This window comes from Macaca fascicularis, chromosome 10 (genome assembly GCF_037993035.2).
Source record: "Macaca fascicularis isolate 582-1 chromosome 10, T2T-MFA8v1.1".
NCBI classification, from domain to species: Eukaryota; Metazoa; Chordata; class Mammalia; order Primates; family Cercopithecidae; genus Macaca; species Macaca fascicularis.
In genome coordinates this window covers 113,556,649-113,579,935 of record NC_088384.1, presented here as the reverse complement: position 1 = coordinate 113,579,935, position 23,287 = coordinate 113,556,649, and the positions used below count along the sequence as shown (strand labels likewise).

The 23,287-nt window shown below is 44.5% G+C and overlaps 1 protein-coding gene across 2 annotated transcripts in view; it reads left to right on the top strand.

Annotated features, from left to right (window-relative positions):
• Positions 1–20,176, top strand: part of CTCFL (CCCTC-binding factor like) — a 29,014-nt gene extending 8,838 nt beyond the window's left edge. The window contains exons 4-10 of one of the 2 annotated variants that reach the window (XM_065523331.2): positions 188–321; positions 3,205–3,325; positions 4,289–4,438; positions 6,297–6,457; positions 10,257–10,439; positions 15,078–15,243; positions 19,928–20,176. In XM_065523331.2, the coding sequence (XP_065379403.1) occupies positions 188–321; positions 3,205–3,325; positions 4,289–4,438; positions 6,297–6,457; positions 10,257–10,439; positions 15,078–15,243; positions 19,928–20,079 (1,067 nt within the window). In that variant the 3' untranslated portion in view covers positions 20,080–20,176. Of the gene's footprint in view, positions 1–187; positions 322–3,204; positions 3,326–4,288; positions 4,439–6,296; positions 6,458–10,256; positions 10,440–15,077; positions 15,244–18,224; positions 18,397–19,927 lie in introns of those variants that run through there. The other variant, XM_045363167.3, reaches the window with a different exon arrangement.
• Positions 20,177–23,287: the final 3,111 nt, after the last annotated feature.

Below are 23,287 nucleotides of genomic sequence, written 5' to 3'. Positions count from 1 at the left end.
TGAATTTCCATCAAAAATACTGTCACAAAGATTTTTCTCACATGCATCTGCGGTATTTGTAGTTTAGAGAGCCTCTTCTTAATTTTTAAAGCATTTTTGAGACTGAGTGTAATTAAAAAGCTATGAATTCCTTGGAACTTTTGTGGTTAAGTCTTGTTTTAAAAGTATGAACTATGTGATCCTACAGGAACCAGGCCCTATAAGTGTAATGACTGCAACATGGCGTTTGTCACCAGTGGAGAACTCGTCCGACACAGGCGCTATAAACATACTCATGAGAAGCCCTTTAAATGTTCCATGTGCAAGTATGCCAGTGTGGAGGTAAAGCCACTCTTGGACTTGAAGCTTCATGGCATCTTAGTAGAGGCTGCTGTACAAGTTATGCCAAGTATAACTAACAGTAGAATCTGTTACAAACAGGCTTTTTATTATTCGTATAAAATTTATGCAGAAAATAATATGCATTCTCTTTTATGAAGTTAAAATAGAAAATTGGATTTCTATGTTTCTTTGATTAATAATTAGTGAAAATAATATGTAAAGGTGTACAACTTACAAATAAACTCCTTGTGGTCAAGAAATAAGTCCCAGATTTGTTTAAAAGTTCTGCATTTTATCTAGTACTCAGGGCCACAGAATCAAAATGTATTTGCTTTAATGTAGAATGCAGATCCAATCTGAATATTGGCTGAAATTTTTTAGCTTGATTGGATACAAAGCAGCTTGCTTGAAGATTTAAGCAGAGCCATTTCTGTTCTGAATTAGAGACCGCCCTTTTCAAACTTCAGGTGTGCCGTAGTCATTTTAATTAATTTGCTTTATTTGTATCTTCTAATGGGTTTAGTGGTACTCACGTGAAACAGGCAGAGTGCTGCTTTTACTAGGCAATGCCAGTTTCCACCAGTTAATTTTCAGGGTCCCACAGTGTGTTGGGAAACAGACTGAGGCCCGGTTTTGAGCCTGGTCGGGACTGGGTCAACAGTACACTCAAATGGAACTAAGTTAAAGGGAACAGCTGAAGATTAAATGTAGTAACAGTGCAGCCGGGTTTCACAAATTAGGAAATTTCATGGTTAGGGTCAGAATTTGATTCCAGGAACTTTTTTCTGCTGTTACAATTTTTTTTAAAAATTATTTCTCATCTGAGTTAAAGGTTGTGATTGTAGTATGAGAATGCAAAATGGAGGGTTCAGGGAACAGAGTCACCTGGGGATCCTAAGCCTGGAGTGGACTTTTTGTTGGTGCCCTGCCAGTGCTCAATACAAACTTCCCAGGTCCACGAGACCCTCCCCCAGCACCAGCGGTCTGCACGTGGCCTGTGGGAGGTGGCCTCAGCACAGGGGTCTCTACTGCTGCCATAGCCCCCCATTTTTGCAGTCTCCTCAAGTCTTCCCATGCTTGTTTGTTCCCTCATCCCATCCCGTGACAAAAATGCCAGCAGGAATGGATCAGAGCTGTGGTGCAGATGTGCCCCTTTTTTTAAAAAAGCTTTTTAATTGGCCAGGTGTGGTGGCTCACGCCTGTAATCTCAGCACTTTGGGAGGCAGAGGCGAGCAGATTGCTTGAGGTCAGGAGTTCAAAACCAGCCTGGCCAACATGGTGAAATCCTGTCTCTACTAAAAATACAAAAAATTAGCCAGGTGTGGTGGCACATGCTTGTAGTCCTAGCTACTCAGGAGGCTGAGGCAGGAAAGTGACTTGAACCTGGGAGGCAGAGGTTGCAGTGAGCCAAGATCACACATTCTAGTCTGGATGAGAGTGAGACACCATCTCAAAAAAAAAAAAAAAAGCTTTTTGAACTCCCTCGTCCTCCTATCCCACCTTTAAGAGTCATCCATAGTCTTTTTTAATGGCCTTCTTTGCTCATTCACACCACTTATCTTCCTCAAAACTTTCATGCTATACAGTTTTTTAAACTCTTTTTGTTTTGCTTTCTAATATACTTGAAGGCATTCACTTTTCTTCTGAAAATCTAAGTGAAATTTTTTGGCTTGGCTATTGTCTTCCATCCTAAGCCGCCTTTTGTTCTTGAGTGTTCCTTAGGCTTCTGTGTGCTCACCACTTACTGGGGAGACAGATGGAGTGTGGCATCCTTGGGTCACCAGCAGGACTGATGCAGCCTCCTGATGTCTGTTGTCCGCCTATAGCTGATGGCCCCATTTCCTGCTAGCAGTAGATAAGGGCCTGTGATACACAAATACAGAATAAGAATAGTTCTAGAAGGCAATAAACCAGTCAGGCAGTGAATGCTCAAATGGGAGGTATTATGTTGTTTGCTATTTAACTGATTGCCTGGGATACATAATTATTCAAATTAGAATTTAATTTCTTCTACTTAAAATTTAATTCTCTATAGGACCCCTCTGTCACACAGCCCCAATGCTGAATAGCCAGGGATGCCTTCCTCCACTCACACTGTTACGCTGGGGCCAGCCAGGGTGGAGTCTGCAGGACTTGTGACCATGAGGCGACACATACAGGTGTTCCTCCATTAAAGAGCTAGGGTTTCGTTTTTATTTTTATTTTTATTTTTGTGAGATGTGGTCTCACTCTGTTACGCTAGTTGGAGTGCAGTGGCATGATCTTGGCTCATTGCAACCTCAGCCTCTCAAGTAGCTGGGACCACAGGCGTGTGCCACCATGCCCAGCTCATTTTTAATTTTTGGTAGAGAACAGGTTTTGCCATGTTGCCCAGGCTGGTCTCAAACTCCTGAGCTCAGGTGACCCACCCCTCTCAGCCTCCCAAAGTGCTGGGATTAGAGGTGTAAGCCACCACACCTGACAAGAGCTAGAGTTTGAAGATTTTCACTTTATGCAAGGAAAACAAAATGTTTGCCTTTGTGCGTTTACAGTGTAATCTAAATTTTGTAACTATTGGGCATGTATTGCCTTAGAAATGAAAATACAATCCTGTGTGGCATTCAGCAGGTAGGGTTAAAGTGAAGGTGAATGCGAAAGCCTTCAGAACTGCTGCCCATTACCCTACAGGAGCTTATACGCACACACATCAAATGAAATAAAATCACCCATAACAGATGATCAAAAGTAATGACTTTTTCATGTTTTTTGCAGTGAGTGAAATATGCTCTGGTGCTCTGATGTTAAAATCTGATTAATTTAAATCTCTTTTATAATGCTGATTAATGGAAGACTCTGCTACTTTTGAGTTTCTATTTCTATGAACATCATTTATGTATTTATTAGGCAAGTAAATTGAAGCGCCATGTCCGATCCCACACTGGGGAGCGCCCCTTTCAGTGTTGCCAGTGCAGCTATGCCAGCAGAGACACCTACAAGCTGAAACGCCACATGAGAACGCACTCAGGTAAGGGCTCTGGTGCTGAAGGCTTGATACCTACAGTGTTAGCTCTTAAAGCAAGCTTTAAAAAATTACTTTTTATGGGCACAATTAAAGTTCAAAGGTCAAAGTGGATTTTTGTGTGCCTTTGTGATACGAGGATCTTGATCTGTACCTTTACCTTTATTTAGCAGTAAGAGAGTCTACATAGACATTGTGCCGCAACCCCACTGTGTGGAGTAAAACACAAAGTATTCGCTTCCGTAGATTTTTCGGGTATTTAAAACTCAACTCCTGGCCAGGCACAGTGGCTCAAACCTGTAATCCCAGCACTTTGGGAGGCTGAGGCAGGAGGATCCCTTGAGTCCAGGAGTTTGAGACCAGCCTGGGCATCCTAGGGAGACCCTGTCTCTACAAGTAATTTAAAACTTAGCCGGGCCTGGTGGTGCACACCTGTGGTCCCAGCTACTTGGGAGGCTGAAGCAGGAGAATCACTTGAACTCAGGAGGTTGAGGCTGCAGTGAGCAAGCATTGCACCACCACACTCCAGCCTGGGTGACAGAGTGAGAACCTGTTTCAAAAAACAAGTAAATAAAAATAAATAAAAGTCAACTCCTTAATTCATTCTTCAACTTTAAGGCAAAACATAAAGTGTGCTGGTTTTGTAACAGAGGTACTTGATGTCTTACTATGTAAGGAATACATTTATGTGTACTTCTTGGTTCTTCACAGCCCCATGGATGTGAACCACATAGAACTCTTGCGTAGCCACCAGATGCGAGGAAGTCGTGTGTCTGGTCCATCATGGACACAGCCGTACTTGACATAAGCTGTCTGGGCTTGATTTGGGAGTCTCATACTAATTGGGGGTTGTCCGGTGAGAAGGGGGTTGATAAAGGAGGCTTACGGCAAAAGAAACACTTTCAGCACAGGTAGCCTTTGGCAAGGATCAGGCCTGGAGGGGGAATCACTTTGTTGTCTGCATCTCAGGTGAGAAGCCTTACGAGTGCCACATCTGCCACACCCGCTTCACCCAGAGCGGGACCATGAAAATACATATTCTGCAGAAGCACGGCGAAAACGTCCCCAAACACCAGTGTCCCCATTGTGCCACCATCATTGCACGGAAAAGTGACCTACGTGAGTGTCTGGTTTAGTGATGTTTCTTTTACTACAGCATTTGCTGGCTCTTTGGAGCGAGGCCCTATGTACCTGCAATGTACTGGCCCTGATACTGGGAGGCGGCGGGAACTTGGCCCTGGGACACATTTTCTTCAGAGGTCCTGTCGCACCATCTGGTGGCTGGATCTCATAAGTGCATTTTATAGCATGATTTTAGAATCCCGGCCCAGGCCTGTTCCGTATGCACGTGATAAGACCTTTCACGGATGGGTATTATTTCTTTCCACATTGGGCCTATTTTTCAGATGAGGAGGACACTAGGGCTCAGAGACATACAGTAACCTGCCCAGGAGTCACATGACCAAGGGTGCTAGGAGGCGGCTGGATTCTGGGTTCCTGTTTATCAGTGCTCTCTCTGTGACACCCAGCAAGCTTTTCTTAAACCCTGGCTGTGGGCCTAAAAAGTTTTGGGAGCAGAAGGTACAAAAGACACAGTTTTTCCCTTAAGACAGTCACTTTGGGAAAGGAGGTGGGCCTGTAACGCGTAATCTGCATCTACCGTGGGGAGCCTTTTAACTGTCAGACCCCCCAGAGTGGGAGTGGAAATCCAGAGGCTCTGAATAGCAGGCTAGGAGCTGGGATTTGATACTGCCTGTGGGGAAGCCAGCCACTGTTGAGCAATGGGAGGGAGAGTGTGGGTAAGTGTGAGCCAATGAGTCTCTTCTTTTCTTCAGGATTCCTAGGCCTCCCTTTTTCCATGATCTTATTTCTCTTTCCAAAATATATGACACAAAACATATGACACAAAATATGTTAGCAAAAGAAAAAATTGACCCTTTTGCCCAAAGAAATTCTGGAGATGAGATGAACTTTTTTGAAAACCTTTCTGAAAGGTGAAAGGTGTTCCACAAAGTCTTAACTTTTATTTTTCATCTGGACCATTCTGTCATTGTTGCCACAGTTACCAGCACATCACAAAACAGCCCAGTGGGGCTTGCTGGGGCACAAGTCTAGCCAGTTGCTAGACTTTTTTGACACCATGACAAAATAACACGGTTTATATCTATCTTATGCCAGTGGGTGATACACTGCATAGCCCTGTAAGATGCTTTATAAACACACTAATTCTTCTTTCCCATGACTATATGAGAAATCAAGCTCTCTAAATGTCTGAGTCACTGTGGGTAAGGTGGAATAGCTCCATCACAGAGCTGTCAGTTGTCATTTGGTTTCTTACACAAGTATCACAAGACCATCATGTATTAGGCATAGATGAGCAAACCCATAGATGAGCAAACCCAGCCAGACCTCACCATGTGTCTCGGGTTAATTTCAACATGGGAAATAACAGGGCACTGACTTCTAACAACATGTGGATTTTTTAAGGTAAAATAAAGATGTTATATCTTTTTATATAAAACCACCTTAACATCATCCTAACATTGACCTACCCCATCATAAGGTAGTGCTCAAAGCGCTTTGTTAAATAAACATTTTAGGTTCAGTATGACATACCTTACATAACATTTAACTCCACATTGAAAGAATATTAAAATGGTATTTCAGCATTCTGTTCGTTTAGAGCAGTGGTTCTCAACTGGGAATGATTTTACCCCGCAGAGGACAGGTGGTGATACCTAGAGGTATTTTGGCTTTCACGACCGGGGAGAAAGAGGTGCTGCTGGCGTCTGGTAGACAGACACCAGGAGTGCTGCTTAACCTCCTCCAATGCACAGGATAACCCACCCCGCCCTGCCCAGGAAGGAACTAGCATGCTCCAGCGCCAAGGCTGAGAAACCCTGGTTTAGAGGAGAGGGGAAGCAGGTTAACAGAAAACAACACTCTTGAAGTCTATAATGTTCTGTAACCATTTTAGGTGTGCATATGCGCAACTTGCATGCTTACAGCGCTGCAGAGCTGAAATGCCGCTACTGTTCTGCTGTCTTCCATGAACGCTATGCCCTCATTCAGCACCAGAAAACTCATAAAAATGAGAAGAGGTTCAAGTGCGAACACTGCAGTTATGCCTGCAAGCAGGTATTGTACTTTACTTAATTTGGAGAGGCAGTGGTGCATGGAAGAATGGAGGGCTGGGGTAGGATTCTTTACCACCTTGAAAATACTGAGAAAGTCACGCTTTTAATAGAGTATCCTATTCAAAATAACCAGAAAGCAACGGTGAACCGGTCGTGGAAAACAACAGTTCTTAAAGTATGTTCATGTACTCCCAGAGCTCCCTGTGACCAACTAGGGTCCCATAAGAGCCAAGCCCTTGTTATGATAATGGAAAGGTGTCATTTTGAGACACTGACATTTGCACTTTTGGTGCCAAAACAAAGGTGGTCCTTAGCCCAGATCAAGGCAGTGACACACAGTGAAACTGGTCACGGTGGTGGTCTTCACCTTCATACACTGGCAGCAAAAATAAAGGGCAGTTTTACATGACAGTGTCCTTGAAGAGGCAGTAAAAGTTGTTAACTTTATTCAGTCTTGACCCGGAATACTTTCTTTGTAATAATCTTTGTGATGAGATTAGAAGCTGGCATATGCACCTCTGCTGTCTTCCACAGTCTGGAGGAAAAGCATCTGGGGGCTTGAGTTTCCAGCTCAACTAGCCCCTTTTTCAGTGAATGTCATTTTCACTAAGGAACAAGATAAACTCTATTTACTCAGTCATTGGGCATTGGTGGACATTTTTTTCTAAATGAACAACGTAGGCCAGGTGTGGTGACTCACACCTGTAATCCCAGCACTTTGGGAGGCTGAGGCGTGCGGATCACTTGAGGTCAGGAGTTTGAGACCAGCCTGGCCAATATGGTGAAACCCCATCTCTACTAAAAAACACAAAAATTAGCTGGGCGTGGTGGTGCACACCTGAAGTCCCAGCTACTCAGGAGGCTGAGATAGGAGAATCACTGGAACCTGGGATGCGGAGGTTGCAGTGAGCTGAGATCATGCCACTGCACTCCAGCCTGGGAGACAGAGTGAGACTCCATCTCAAAAAAAAAAAAAAAAAATAGATTGGAGTGATTTTTTAAAGCAATTTTTATATTGTATAATGAAATGTGTTAGCATTTAGAAGATCTGCATAGCTCAGTAAACTAGTATTTTCCAAATGACCAATCCATGATGTTACAGACTCACACACAGGTAAAAGATCCATTCAAAGGAAAAGACCAAGAGGTTTTAAAGTTACAGAGAACAAGTTCCTTGGCAGGGTTTCAGATTCCACATTGCAACCCATGGGTAAGAAATTACCATGACCAGACACACAGGCTCACACCTATAGTCCCAGCACTTTGGGAGGCCGAGATGGACAGAACTCTTGAGCTCAGGAGTTCAAGACCAACCTGGGCAACATAATGAGACCCTGTCTCTACAAAAAAATACAAAAATTAGCTGGGTGTGGTGTGCACATCTATCCCAGCTACTCAGGAGGCTGAGGTTGGAGGATCACTTAAGCCCAGGAGGTTGAGGCTGCAGTAAGCTGTGTTCTTACGACTGCACTCCAGCCCAGGCAACTGAGTGAGACCCTAAAAAAAGAAATTGCTACTAACTGAATTTTAGTGTAATAGAGAAGAATGGCCACAATTACTTGGAAGAGCTGGTGAAATGTTGATCTCTTTTCAAACTACATGTCTATGAGACCAAATTTTCTTTATCATTTAACATACTCCAGTGGACTGACGGAAGAGCAGAGATAGGAATCCATCTGAATGCCTTTTTTTTTTTTTTTTTTTTTTTGAGACGGAGGGAGTCTCGCTCTGTCGCCCAGGCTAGAGTGCAGTGGTGCGATCCCTGCAAACTCCGCCTCCCGGGTTCATGCCATTCTCCTGCCTCAGCCTCCTCCCGAGTAGCTGGGACTATAGGCGCCCGTCACCACACCTGGCTTATTTTTTGTATTTTTAGTAGAGACGGGGTTTCACCGTGTTAGCCAGGTTGGTCTCGATCTCCTTACCTCATGATCCGCCTGTCTCAGCCTCCCAAAGTGCTGGGATTACAGGCATGAGCCACCGCACCCAGCCCTGAATGCTTTTAATAGAGTTGCCAGACTTAGCAAATAAAAATACAGCACACCTAGTGACATTTGAATTTCAGACAAACAACGAATAGTTTTATATACAAGTAGTTGCAGCCTGTATTTTAACTGGCAACCTTATCTATTGAGACAGACATTAGGTTATTTTTGTTTTGAAAAATAGATAATTTTACAGAAATAATATGTAGTTGGTTTGTTATTATTAAATGAGTTAATAAATGTTTTTTTTTAATACTTAAGAATTCCTCAGTTTTGCTTTCTAAGAAAGTAAATACTAATACATGCCACCTGTATAAATAAAAGCTCTTCAGAGGCCACAGTAATCTTTTAAAGTTTGAAGGGCCCTCAGACTAGAAGTTTGAAAACAAACCACTGCTTTGAAGCATTGCATGCTATTGGTTACCAAAGGTGAAAATCAGTGCTTCCTGTGTTTCGAAGTGTGGGCTATAAGCTGTAAATGCCTTAGATAAAGGAAAAAGTTTTTCTGGTAAATTTTGAACAAAGAATATTCTGTGGCCCCAGGCTCATGTTTCTTCAAATGAACTAGGAGGGCTTCCTGAAAGATGGATGAGACTTGGAAAGGATGAGGGGGTCCTGGAGCAGGCATACAGCAGGTATGTGGGAGCAGAGAGTAGCCAGGCAGGCCGTGGCCATGGGCAGAGGCTCGGAGCACTGCTGGATGCTCCTGGCTGCCGCAGTCCTTGAGAGCCTGGCTCCCAGCAGGGAGAGCCAGAGATGCTGTCCCGAAGGAGGGTGATGAGGTGAAAGCTGTGCGTGGAAGAGGGTGTTCAGTGAATTGGATGAGAGAAAGATTAGAAGAAAGACCATCAGTTAGGCCACTGACAGTAATGCAGAAATGGCCGAATATATGTTTAATCCAAATTATCATCACATTTTAAATAAAACAAAATATATGCATTTGTTTGACTTCATACATATTTTTGTCCCGATTTCCCAAATTATTTTCTCCTGTCTAAGATAAAATCTCTATTTAGGCCAGGTACAATGGCTCACACCTATAATCTTAGCACTTTGGGAGGTTAAGGCAGGAGAATTGCTTGAGGCTAGGCATCTGAGACCAGCCTGGGCAAAATAGTGAGACCCTGTCTCTACAAAAAATACAAACTGAGCTGAGCATAGTGGCACACACCCACAGTCCCACCTACTCAGGAGGCTGAGGCAGGAGGATCACTTGGGCCCAGGAGTTTGAGATTGCATTGAGCTATGATTGTTCCACTGTACTCCAGCCTGGGTGACAGAGCGAGACCCTGTCTCAAAAAAAAAAAAAAAAAAAAATCGGTATTAAGATCTGTTACAATACTATTGGGAAGTAAATGGAAAAATGTTTAGATACTTAACATACTTGCAACCCCAAAGTCCCGTTGAATTTAAACTCTGACATTTGATTTTTAAGTTTGCAGGTTCTATTTGCCCTTTGTAAACTCAGGTAATTGCAAATAGTTGTATAGAAGGAGGACTCCCAGTAATGAGGGGACAAAGGACCATCCTTTCACGCCCTGCGGTGTGTACTCCCACATCCCAACAGGACTGGAGAGCCAGCAAGGACTCCACTGCAAGACCTTTGTCATTTGCTGCTGCTGTATACGAGTTTGTTTCCTAGACGGCCACTTACTGAGAGTGAATGATGCCTTGTTCAGAATGTGTTTGCAGTAATTCTGCTTAATAGTGGACTCATCTTTGGGGAGGGAAATAAAAGGTATTGTACGATAAACAATGTCTAATATAGAAAAAAACCCTTTGAACTAGACAAGCTGCTTTCTTCCCCTTCCCTCTTAGGAACGTCATATGACTGCTCACATTCGCACCCACACTGGAGAGAAACCGTTCACCTGCCTTTCCTGCAATAAGTGTTTCCGACAGAAGCAACTTCTAAACGTTCACTTCAGGAAATACCACGATGCAAATTTCATCCCGACTGTTTACAAATGCTCCAAGTGTGGCAAAGGCTTTTCCCGCTGGGTAAGCTTACTTAAGTCCCAGTAAATCCCCCATGGAAAGATCCCTCTATCTCAGGAGGACAGTGTCACACCAGGAGAGTTTAAACCCGATTATAGAAACCTGCCAGGACTTCAGGAGCATCTGTCATGCCTTAGGAAAGTGCTTATTAGTTTTTTAAAATCAAAAATTCTTGAAGAATCCTATGAAAGTGTGGTCTCCTCATCCCTTAAAAAAAAAAAAAAAAAAAAAAGGACAATCCAACACACAAAATCTTACAAATAGTTTTAGAGAGTTATTAGACTCCCCAAAAAACCCCAGCTTTTAGTGTAATATTTTCAGATTGTTCCAGTGAACTAGATTTAGGCTACTTGACAGAGAGAATGCAATTTTCACACAGATGTCCCTAGAATAACGTTATTGGTGTCTATAATCCCAGCTACTTGGGAGGCCAAGGCGAGAGGATCACTTGAGGCCAGGAGTTTGACATCAGCCTGGACAACATAGGGAAATCCCCACCCCTCCAAAAAAAATTAGCTGGGTGTGGTGGTGCACGGCCTAGCTGCTCAGGAGGCCGAGACAGGAGGATCACTTGAGCCCAGGAGTTGGAGGCTGCAGTGAGTCACGATCACACCACTGCACTCTGGCCTTGAAGACAGAGTGAGACCCTGTCTCTAAGATAATTTTTTTAATAATAATTTAAAAAAAGAATAGTGCTATTGGTGCTGGGGTAAGGAATACAATTATGGTTTTATTCTTTTAGGTGTTGTATTAGTTATTTATTTCTGCATGACAGATTACCTCAAAATGGAGTGACTTAAAACCACAAACATTTATCACCTGACAGATTCTGTGGGTTGGCTGAACTGGGTGGTCCTGGCTCAGGGTCACTCCTGAGGCTGCAGTCAGGATGTCCTCCAGGGCTGCATCATCCGAAGGCTGGACTGGGGCCAGAGGATCTGCTTCCAGGACAGCTCTGCCACACAACTGCTGGCACCGGCCTCAGTCCCTTGCCACAGCCCTCTCTGCAGGGCTGCTTGAGTGTCCTCCTGACTCAGAGCAAGTGAGAGAGTGCAAGGAGGAAGCCACGGGGCCTTTTGCAATCTAGTCTTAAAAGCAGCACAGCAGCCAGGTGTGAGGGCTCACACCTGTAATCCCAGTACTTTGGGAGTCCAAGGCAGGCGGATAATTTGAGGCCCGGAGTTCGAGACCAGTCTGGCCAACATGGTGAAACCCTGTCTCTAAAAAGAAAAAAAAAAAAAAAAAAAAAAAAACTAGGCGTGGTGGTGTATGCTTGTAATCCCAGCTACTTGGGAGGCTAGGATGGGAGGATCACTTGAACCCAGGAGACGGAGGTTGCAGTGAGCTGAGATGGCACCACTGGCCTCCAGCCTGGGTGACAGAGCAAGACTCTGTCTCAAAAAAAAAAAGTAGCACATTACTTCTAGTCACAAGAAATGAACCATGAAGTCCCCCTACACTCAAGGAGGGGAAGTGAAGTTTCTTTTGAAAGGAACAGCATCAAAGAATTTCAAAACGTTTAAAAACCACTGCACATGGCTAGCTAGAGCCCTGGACCATGTCGGCTTCAGCCTAACTTTATAAAAAGTTTTATAAAAGTTGAATTGCCTGAAGTTGACCATTTTTAAAAATCTTTCCTCTTAAAACAGTAGGGTAGTTGTGTTTTTCTGAGTAGCACAGTGGGGTAGTTCCGGAATGTCAACCCTATTAGTTTAAAATTTCAAATGAAAGCTGTGGCAGTGCTCCCAAAACACCATTGCTCATGCTAAAATTGTAAAGAGTTAAAATTAACGAGTAGAATTCTAAAGAGAAGAAACTGCCCTTTGGTGCAAGAAATAAAAATGTAGAGAAAAGAACAAGTCTGCCTCATGCGGTCCCCTCAGAACATAAAATTTTTGAAACTTCTGTTCAAGAAAGCATATTTGGACTTGTGTCTAGAATATAAGAACTCTTAAAACTCAGTAAATAGACTGTATTTACTGAGTTTTTATTTATTACAGTAAAAAACAGGTAAAGTATCTAGGCCAGGCATGGTGGCTCACGCCTATAATCCCAGCACTTTGGGAGGCCAAGGCAGGTGGATCACAAGGTCAGGAGTTCGAAACCAGCATGACCAACATGGTGAAACCCCGTCTCTACTAACAATACAAAAATCAGCCGGGTGTGGTGGCACATGCCTGTAATCCTAACTACTTAGGAGGCTGAGGCAGGAGAATTGCTTGAACCCAGGAGGCGGAGGTTGCAGTGAGCTGAGATCGTGCCACTGCACTCCAGCCTGGGCGACAGAGCGAGACTGTCTCGGGAAAAAAAACAAAACAAAACAGCTAAAAGTATCTAAATAGACCTTTCTCCAAAGAAAACATACAGGTGGCCAGTAAGCACAGCGTCATTAATCACCAGGGCAATGCAAATCAGTTTCTGCCACAACTTCTTAAGTCTGCCCTCGTATCACAGAAGCAGCTGTGGATGCAGTGTGTAAGTGAATAGACGTGGCTGTGTTCCAGTAAAACTTGCTTTCACAAACAGTTGGCAGCCAGATTTGACCCACTGGTTGTCGTTTGCCAACCCCAGTGTCTAAGCATAAAATGGAAGAAGTTTAAACAAGCTGTTACATCACCCCCATTAGGTGTAAATTCTTCCTCCTTCCATCATAAACGCAGACAGTCCCGTTAAGCACAGTGGGAAAGTCAAAATGGGAATCAGGCAGGATGCTTCATATAATTTGCAAATTTAAACACCTGTTACCAGTTTTTTACTTTTGCCTGGGACCTTTTCAAAAAGTGAAAATTTTCTCACTTAAGATTATCCTAAGTGTTCGTTGGATGAGAATATGTCACGAATAGGCTTGACTAGGGGAAGTCTTTGACTTTTATTCCTGAATGTTGTATACAGTTTCATAGCTGCCACCCATGACCTCTGCTCAGTAGCTTCAGGAGAGAGGAACAGAAAAGTAAAATCTTTATGGTATGTAGTTGATGGTTATAAAATTGACTGATGTATTGAATTTTTGGTTCAATATCGATCATCACTTCAGAGAGTAGAAACATTCTAGAGAAATAAATTTTGTCTTCTCATTGATTTCTGTTATTAAAAAAATACTCAAAGCAAGCTAGCTTTTGGCTAGACCTAAACACAACAGAAAGGGTCACCTTTAAAAAGTCATCATTTTTGCACAAGATTATCAAAGATCCATGTTACCCACAGTTTTCCCAAAGCCTATCTCTTTAACTGTGTGTTTCAGTGCATTTGGGGAAGCTGACTCTTGTAGAACCAAACTGGGGTCTGCTTGCCTGGTGCAGTAAGACCAGATATCCACACCGCAGTTTGCAGCAGGAGAAAGGAAGGTATTTATTTGCAGGGTGCCAAGCAAGCAGAAGCTACAGACAAAATCATAAATCAGTGCATGGAGGATACCTTGTCCTAAAAGGGCAGGATATCTTGCAGCAGGGGCTTACAGGTTGTAGGTAGATTCAGAGACTCTGGTTTGCAGTTGGTTAAGGAAGAGAAGTTTTGCTTAAAATTTTCGGAAAAGAATGTTAGCTCTGGTTCATGGGACATGACCTCCTCCAGGCCTCTCAGGAGGAAATTAAGAACAAAATTAGAACAAATTTAGCAGTGGTCAGATTTCAGCCCCCAGTTCCCCCTTGTCTTAGGTCTCCCTGCCGGTGGGCCTGTTTGGTAAAGAGCCAGGTTTCTAAAAAACAACTCAGGGACGGATGTTAAGATGTTATCTTGGCCGGGTGCAGTGGCTCACACCTGTAATCCCAGCCCTTTGGGAAGCCAAGGCAGGTGGATCACTTGAGGTCAGGAGTTTGAGTCCTGCCTGGCCAGGATGATGAAACCCTGTCTCTACTAAAAATACAAAAATTAGCTGGGCATGGTGGCGCTCGCCTGTAGTCCCAGCTACTCGGGAGGCTGAGGCAGGAGAATTGCTTGAACCTGGAAGGTAGAGGTTGCTGTGAGCTGAGACCGTGCCACTGCACTTCAGCCTGGGTGGCAGAGCAAGACTCAAATCTCAAAAAAATAAAAATAAATAAAAAAAACTCAGGTTTCTGTAAGGGAACCAAACATCCTGAGTCTAGCTTCCTTGGCTATTGTTTTAGGTTCCTATTACCTTTTCTTTTCTTTTCTTTTCTTTTTTTTCTTTTTTTTTTTTTTTTTTTTTTGAGATAGGTTCTCATTCTGTGACTCAGGCTGAAGTGCAGTGGTGCAGTCACAGCTCACTGCAGCCTCGACCTCCTGGGCTAAAGCGATCCTCCCACCTCAGCCTCATGAGTAGCTGGGATCTCAGGGCACATGCCACCACAGCTGGCTAACTTTTTATGTTTTATCTTTTGTAGAGCTGGGGTCTCACTGTTGTTGCCCAGGCTGGTCTCGAACTCCTGGGCTCAAGCTACCCTCCCCTTTGGCCTCCTGAAGTACTGGGATTACATATGTGGGTCACAAAGTCTGTCCTCCTTTTACCTTCTTGCTTATCAAGTTGCTCGTTTACTTCTTAGGGCTAGTGAGGTGCGTGGAATTTCCTTCGAAAGAACTCAGGATTTTCCTTTATTTCCATGCTTGGAGGTCCCCACAGGCCCCCAAGAGGGATCCCTGCCCTATTTCACTTGCCTTGTGTGTTCCGTGTCAATTCTCCGACAGAGTAACATGCATAGACATTCAGAGAAGTGTGGCTCAGGGGAAGCAAAGTCGGCTGCTTCAGGAAAAGGAAAAAGAACAAGAAAGAGGAAGCAGACCATCCTGAGGGAAGCCACGAAGGGTCAGAAGGAAGCTGCGAAGGGATGGAAGGAAGCCGCGAATGGAGACGGTACTGATTTTACACAGATTTGTTTTTACTGCGTCAGTGGTTTTCTGGTTGTAACTATCCTGGGTGCCGAGTGTTGCTGTCCAGGGGATGTGTCCAGAGCCCCTATTTGTCCATCAGTCGGTCCTGCGAGGTGGCTTGTGCGAGATCTCTCAGAATGGCAGCGAGCGTAGCGTGAGAAAGTCAGTGTGAGAGCCTCATGCAGGTCCACATGCGACCCCCACCCCCAGGACCCTTCTTCCATCACCCTGGACTGTCACCTGCAGCTACGGGGACTGTCCTGGGCTGTTGCAATAGATGACCACAAGCTGGGTGAGTTGGGACAATAGAAATTGATTTTCAAATAGCTCTAGAGGCCAGAAATCCTCAATCCAAGTGTGGGCAGGGCCGCCCTCCCTCTGGGGACCTAGGGGAGGATCCCTCCTGGCCTCTTGCAGCTCTGGTGGCTCCAGCGTTCCTCGCTTTGTGGCCACGTCCCCCAGTCTCTGCCTCTGTCTTTTCATAGCTCTGTCCTCTCTTCTGTGTCTGGGCCTTCTCTTCTGCCTCTTACAAAGACATTTTTCATTTAGGATTCAGGATTTCTTTTGAAAAAAGGAGGTCAGGTATGGGGCTTAGGATGTGGATATATCCTTTTAGGGGCCACTGTCCAGCCCCCACAGCCATCACAGTCTTCGTCCTCTGGCCTCTGGGAGCTGAAGTGAGTTCTCAGGTTGGCCAAAGCTGGGCCCTGTCCTGTGTGTCCTGTGAATGGCTCTGCTGTCAGAGGGACCGACCTGACACCTGCACAGGCAAACACCCGCTCTGTTTACTATCTCCGTTCCTTTCCTGTGAGAACCTTAGAACCATAGATGACTGGAAACTGTCCAACCTTACGGCACAAGCATATGCCCCACATTCTGATTCCAGACTCAGTCCCTGCCTTGCAGATGTTCCCACAGATGATGGTTGCCCTCCACCTGCCTTCCCTCAAGAGTTACCAGATCAGATAGAGGATGCCCAGCTCAATCTGAATTTCAGATGCACAGTGAATCATTGTTTAAACGTGTCCCATCACTATTGTGGATATACTTATACTAAAAAAAAATGTTCGACATGTATCTGAAACTCAAGTAGAAGCGGGCATCCTGCAGTCCTTCCCGCTCCCTCTGTGCGGAGTTGGTTCTGGGTCCCTGGTTCCAGTCGCTCTGTCCACAGGCCGCACTCCCCCGCTCTTTCTCTGTGTCTCACCATCTGGCAAAGCCCTAAGCCTGGGTGCGCCCCAGGCCTGCCTTTCCCATGCCTGCATCACGCAGCCAGGCCCTGCCTGAGGGGTCCCAGGCAGTGCCTAGTCGCTCAGCTCAGTTGGAACTCTTCAGAATTGTGCACACTGCCCGTCCGCGGAGCACCCTCCTTTATTCTCCAGGCATCAGCAGTTACCACTGAGAGCTCACAGAGTGCCTTCTTATCCTGACCACAGCCCTCTGCAGGGGACACTGTCATCCGTCTGGCAGGGAGAGAGCTGCAGCGCAGGGTGGGGACGAGCCTGCCCGGGTGCCCAGAGCCCTCATTCTGAACCTCAATACCAACAACTTTTCCACTGATTTCCAATGAGCACCTTCATCCCAAACTCCCAGCCCCTGCCTCCCTCCCTCTGGGTGGAGGCCTCGCTGACTCTGCACCAGCAGATGGGCTCTGCTGCCCGCTGCCCTGGCATTCCTGTGTTGTCCCACTCCCAGCTGGAGTTCCCGCCATCCTCTGCCAGCTTCTGGGGCTTCTCCATCCGGCCCCGCAGGGCACAGGGCTGTCCACAGTGCTCATCGGGTCAGATCAGAAGAGAAACCAGTGTCCCACTGATGGGTATCAAGTAGTGAATGCAGCCTGGATTCCATTTGGATTCCTTTATACCAATGATGTTGTAAAATACCATTTTTCATATCTTTTTAATGGAGGAAGGGGCTGGTGGAGGAGCCACCTTTCCCATCTAAGGCCCCATCTGACTCTGAGTCTGGAACCCACCCCTCCGATCAGCTTTATGTCCCCCACCCACCCTCGTCAGCCAGCTCACCCCTCCTGGCCTGCTCTTTCCTATCAGCCTTGAACATGCTCCGTGTCTTCAGAAAAATAAAAGCACTTCGTGCGAGCACCCCCCTGGTCCTGTGCTGCCCCTCCCGTGCACTTCACGCTTATTTGGTTCTTTAATAAGTGTCAGACTCCCACATGCAGCGCACTGCAGGCTCCCCCAGGGTGGGCATGGCCCATCGGTCTGTCCCCAGCTCCTGGCACTAGGCCTGACCTTAGCGGTGCTCGTTAAGGCACTACTTGTTGAATAAACCAGTGAATAATAAGCACAGTCCTTTATTGGAGAAGACAGACTGGTGAAATTTCACCCACAATTCGTCAGCCCGCATTGCAGAAACCCAAGGCCAGGCTACTGGCCGCCTGAGCTCTAAGTTTAAGTCAGATCCTAAAAGGTGCATGGAGAAATGTGACTTACCCACTAATTCGGCACCTAAAGAGCCCTTCTGCAGTTCTCCCCATCTTGACACCTAAAGACACCTAAATGTAGTGGGGTTTTCTTGTTGTCAGTAATTTTCTCTTAAATGAAACCTCTGGAAGGCCAAATGGTTTGAGGTGAATTTTGAACGTGTCACCCTCAGTTGGTGACATTTTTGCTGTGGAGAAGAGTTGAGAAGGCTCTTATCAGCTTAAAAACTGATGATAGGAATTGGACATATACAAACTTTTTTCATATTTTTGATGGTCAGCGGTCATATCCAAAGCAAGTGTGAATTAAGGCAAATAACCTGGTAAAAAGCATGACTTAATTTGCATTTCAGGGTCTTTGTAGCCTGTGTTATCCAGATAATTGTCTCGCTTCTGTGTCTGCTCTGCTGGAACACCAGCATGCAGCACCTCTCCAGTTCATTGGTAGATCTCGACGGGTGACTCTGATGGTGCCAGTTTTTGGTTTTGTTTTTAAGACAGAGTTTCACTTTGTAGCCCAGGTGTGATCTCGGCTCACCGCAACCTCTGCCTCTTGGGTTCAAGTGATTCTCATGCCTCAGTCTCCCAAGGAGCTGGGATTACAGGTGCCTGCCACCACGCCTGGCTAATTGTTCTATTATTTTTAGTAGAGACAAGGTTTCACCATGTCTCAAACTCCTGACTTCAAGTAATCTGCCCACCTTGGCCTCCCAAAGTGCTGGCATTAACAGGCATGAGCCACCACACCTGGCCTGATGGCCCCAGTTTTGTGGCTCTCAGTGTTTCTTTTCATATCTAAGAACTGGATCTTCTTGTCCCCCTCCATCTACCCCCAAAAAAAGTACTTCAAGGAAGCATGGACAAAAATGTCCTCAGACAACTTAGAACTAACGTGAGGCAATCACGTTCTTCAGTGTGGCACTCTGTGGATGTTTGGGGAGTAATTTGGAAAATGAGTAGAGAGCAGGGCTCCCCAAGCCCCAGCCCATGGACCCGTGGGCTGTTGGGAACTGGGCCTCACAGCAGGAGGTGAGCAGGGGGTGAGGGAGCGAAGCTTCATCTGTATTTACAGCTGCTCCCCATCGCACACATCACCTCCCGAGCTCCGCCTCCTGTCAGATCAGTGGCAGCGTTGGGTTCTCATATTAGTGCGAATCCTGTTGTGAACTACACGTGCAAGGGATTTAGGCTGCACACTCCTTATGAGAATCTAATGCCCGACGATCTCTCACTGTCTCCCATCCCCCCCAGATGGGACTGTCTAGTTGCAGGAAAACAAGCTCAGGGCTCCCACTGATTCTACATTATGGTGAGTTGTGTAATTATTTCATTATATATCACAATGTAATAATAAAAATAAAGTACATAATAAATGTAATGCACTTGAACCATCCCCAAACCAACCCCGTCCCCCCAACCAGTCCATGGAAAAATTGTCTTCCACAAAACTGGTCCCTGGTACTGAGAAGGTTGGGGACAGTAGAGGGTTGGATATGGGTTGGTTCACAGTGGACTGTTTTAAAGCCACTAAGTTGTGCAGACTGGCTCCTGAGCTGCTGGAGGGGAAGCAGGTTGTGGATACACACCTGGCATTGGCTCCAGCATCCCTAGCAGGACGCGCAACCCAGAATCAGTACTCAGTATATGTCGATTGGCCAAAGGGACAAATCTCCTGCAGGCAGCTGGCTTTCTTCATGTAGGCAGCGTCATGCCACGGGTACTGAGACAAGACTTAGGTGAGCAACTCAGCCACGATATAAATCTCTAAGATCCGCCTCGATATAAAGCTTGTAAGATCCAAGTTCACCTACAGCAGCTGATGCCAGCTGGGAGTGACTGTGACCTCCCCCTTGTCACCTTTAGGGGACACTGGCAATGTCTGGAGACATTTTTATGGTTTTTGCAGCTGGAGAGGAGGGTGATACTGGCATCTAGTGGTAGAGGCCAGGATCGCTGCTAACATCCTGCAGTGCCCAGAAGAGCGCCCTGCCCCCAGCAGACAGCTCTCTGACCCCAGACGTCTGTAGTGCTGAGGCTGAGAAGCCCTGACTTAAGGCAGTAGTTGACATCAGAATAGTACCATCTTATCGATTAGATTGTTTTCTAACATGCTCGCTGCTGTGTTCACATTTAAGTGATAGTTTCCAGAATATATTTGCACAGTTTATAAATTCCAATTCCTTGACTTTCTGATAAATTTGCTCATCCTGGACTTTTTTTCAAGAAGCTGCTGCCGAGGAGGCTTCCGCCCCGAAGCGAGAACAGTTCCCAGGAGAGATGCTTCCTGGCGCCTGCGGAGAAACCACGGCCAGAGTCAAAGAGGACGTGGATGAAGGCGTGACCTGTGAAATGCTCCTCAACATGATGGATAAGTGAGAGGGATTCAGGTTGCATGTTCACTGCCCATAATTCCTAAAGCAAGTTAGAAGTTTTTAGCATTTAAGGCGTGAAGTGCTCCTCCACATGATGGATAGGTGAGAGTCAGGTTGCATGTTCTCTGTCTCTAATTCCTAAAGCAAGTTAGAAATTTTTAGCATTTTCTTTGAAGCAATTAAGTTCATGACAATGGATGACACAAGTTTGAGGTAGTGTCTAGAATTGTTCTCCTGTTTTTAGCTGGATATTTCAAAGAAACATTGCAGGTATTTTATAAAAGTTTTAAACCTTGAATGAGAGGGTAACACCTCAAACCTATGAATTCATTCACTTGATATTGGCAAGGTGGCCCACAATGAATGAGTAGTGATTTTTGGATATTTCAAAATAGTCTAGACCAGCTAGTGCTTCCACAGGCAAAGCTGGAAATTTTTATGTTGCATTATATACACCCATGATATTTCTAATAGTATGGTTTTAAACATTAAAGACAAATTTTATATTTTTATACAAATGAATTTTCTACAAAATTTAAAGCTACCATAATGCTTTTAATTAGTTTCTAAATTCAACCAAAAATGTTTTAATCTTATAAAAAGGAAAACTGAGTAGGAAACGAAAAACTAGATTAGACTAGAAAATAAGGAATAAATGTATCTTACTTTGGTATTATAGGAGCAAGGTTCACCTTTAGATTTTTGTATTCTCTTTTAATTATGTTCCTTGGCAGGTATGAAATTGCCCTGGTTACATTCCATTATTGCTTATTAGTATTTCACTCCATAACCCTTTTTTCTGCTAAAACTACTCTTTTTTATATTTTTAAAGTAATTGGCAGAGTGAGAAGAAACATAAAATCAGATAATGCAAATGTGTACCTGTAAGGAATTTGTACTTTTTCATAATGCCCAGTGATTAGTGAGTATTTCTCTCTTGCCAATTGACAAGATTTTTCCACCCTCGAGCAGCGTGAGAGGTGCCTGTTTAACACTTGAAATTCATTTCTATCTTTATGCGGAGCCAGATATTTCTTCGTTCTTAGTCCAGCAGTTTCTTTTGCTGCGAACCTCTCTCTGCCCCTGTGTTTCAGGATCACTGATAGGTCCTAAATTCAAATTCTTAAGGTATGGACCTTTTATTGAAAATACCACAAGTTCAGAAGCACTGTTACACAATGTGAATATGTGGAAATAATTTCCCAGCAGGAAGAGCATTATAGTCTCTTTATACCAGAAAATTAATTCAATTCAACTCACATGAGATTTAAATTCTGTGGGCTGTAGTATGCCATCATTGTGACTGAATTTTTGCAATGGTTTCTTAATTTTTTTACTGTTATTTAAAGATGTTTTACGTAATTCAATAAAATGAAATGACTTAAAATTGCTATATTTGTTATATGTCAGCATTGGTCCTTAAAAACGTCTTCTTTGTCTGGAGAGAATGTGGAGAAATTGGAACCTTTTTGCACTGTTGGTGGGGATGTGAAATGGTGCAGCCACTGTGGAAAGCAGTATGGCAGTTTCTCAAAAAAAAAAAAAAGAAAATAGAATTAGTATCTGACCCACCAGTCCCACTGCCAGATATACCGTGTACCCAGAAGAACTAAAAGCAGGGTCTCAAAGAGGTATTTGCACACCCATGTTCATAGCAGCATTATTCAAAAATAGTCAAAGATGGAAGCTACCCAAGTTCCATGGACAGGTGAATGGATAAACAAAATGTGGTATATACATGCGGTGGAATATTACGCAGCCTCAAAAAGGAAGGAGACCCTCACACATTCTGCAACATGGGGAACCTTGGGGACATTATGCTGAGTGAAATCAGCTAGTCACAAAAGGACAAGTATTATATGATCTCACTTATAGGAGGTATCTAGAGTAGTCAGATTCATAGAGACAGATGGTAAAGTGATGTTTGCCAAGCACTGAGGGGTGAGGGGAGAATGGAGAGTTAATGTTTAATGGACACAGAGTTTATTTGGGATGAAGAAGGAGTTCTGGAGATCAGTCATGGTGATCGCCCCACAACAGTGTGAATCTACCTAATTATTCCACTAAACCATACATTTAAAAATAGTTAAAATGGTAAATTTTATGTTGTATTAGTCCTTTCTCACATTGCTATAAAGATATACCTGAAACTGGGTCATTGATAAAGAAAAGTGTTTTAATTGACTCACAGTTCCACAGGCTGTACAGGAAGCATGATATTGGCATCTTCCCAGCTTCCGAGAGGCCTCAGGAAACTTACAATCAAGGTGGATGGTGAAGGGAGAGTAGGGACGTCACATGGTGAAAGCAGGAGTGAGAGTGGGGAGGTGCTGCACTCTTCCAAGTGACCAGATCCTGTGAGAACTGCCGCTGTCATGAGGACAGCAACAAGGGAATGGTGCTAAATCATTCCTAAGAAATCGCCCCCATGATCCAGTCACCTCCCACCAGGCCCTGCCTCCAACATTGGGGATTACAATTCAACATGAGCTTTGACCAGGGACAAATACCCAAACTATATCGTGTATTTTACTATGACCAAATGTATTTTAATTTCAAAAACAGATAAAATAAACATGTTTGAAAATGCAAGCCAAGTTGGTATCTAAACACTGTTTTACATAAATAAAACTCCTAGGCTGGGTGCAGTGGCTCACTCCTGTAATCCCAGCACTTTGGGAGGCCAAGGCAGGTGGATGACCTGAGGTCAGGAGTTTGAGATCAGCTTGGCCAACATGGTGAAATCCCACCTCTATTAAAAATACAAAAATTAGCCAGGTGTGATGGCAGGCGCCTGTAATCCCAGCTACTTGGGGGGCGGCGGAGGCAGGAGAATCACTTGAACGCAGGAGGCAGAGGTTGCAGTGAGCCGAGATTGTGCCATTGCCTTCCAGCCTGGGCAACAGAGTGAGACTCCGTCTCAAGATCAAAGCTCCTATAAACACACTTTTATAAATAGTTGCAGTGTTTTGTGTGTGTAACACCTGTTGAGATGTAAAACAAAATTCAGATGAGATGATCAGTACCTACTCAGTTACATGCGTGACTCTCACCCACACCTAGCAAGAAGGTGAAACACCTGGTCCTCAAGTGCAGTCAGTGCCTTTGATTCCAAAATAGAAGCAGTGACAATAGTGCCCGCAAGAGGGCAGTCACTTCTGTCTTTTCCAATATTGAGACAGATTCACTATTGGAGACTAAAAGCACACAAA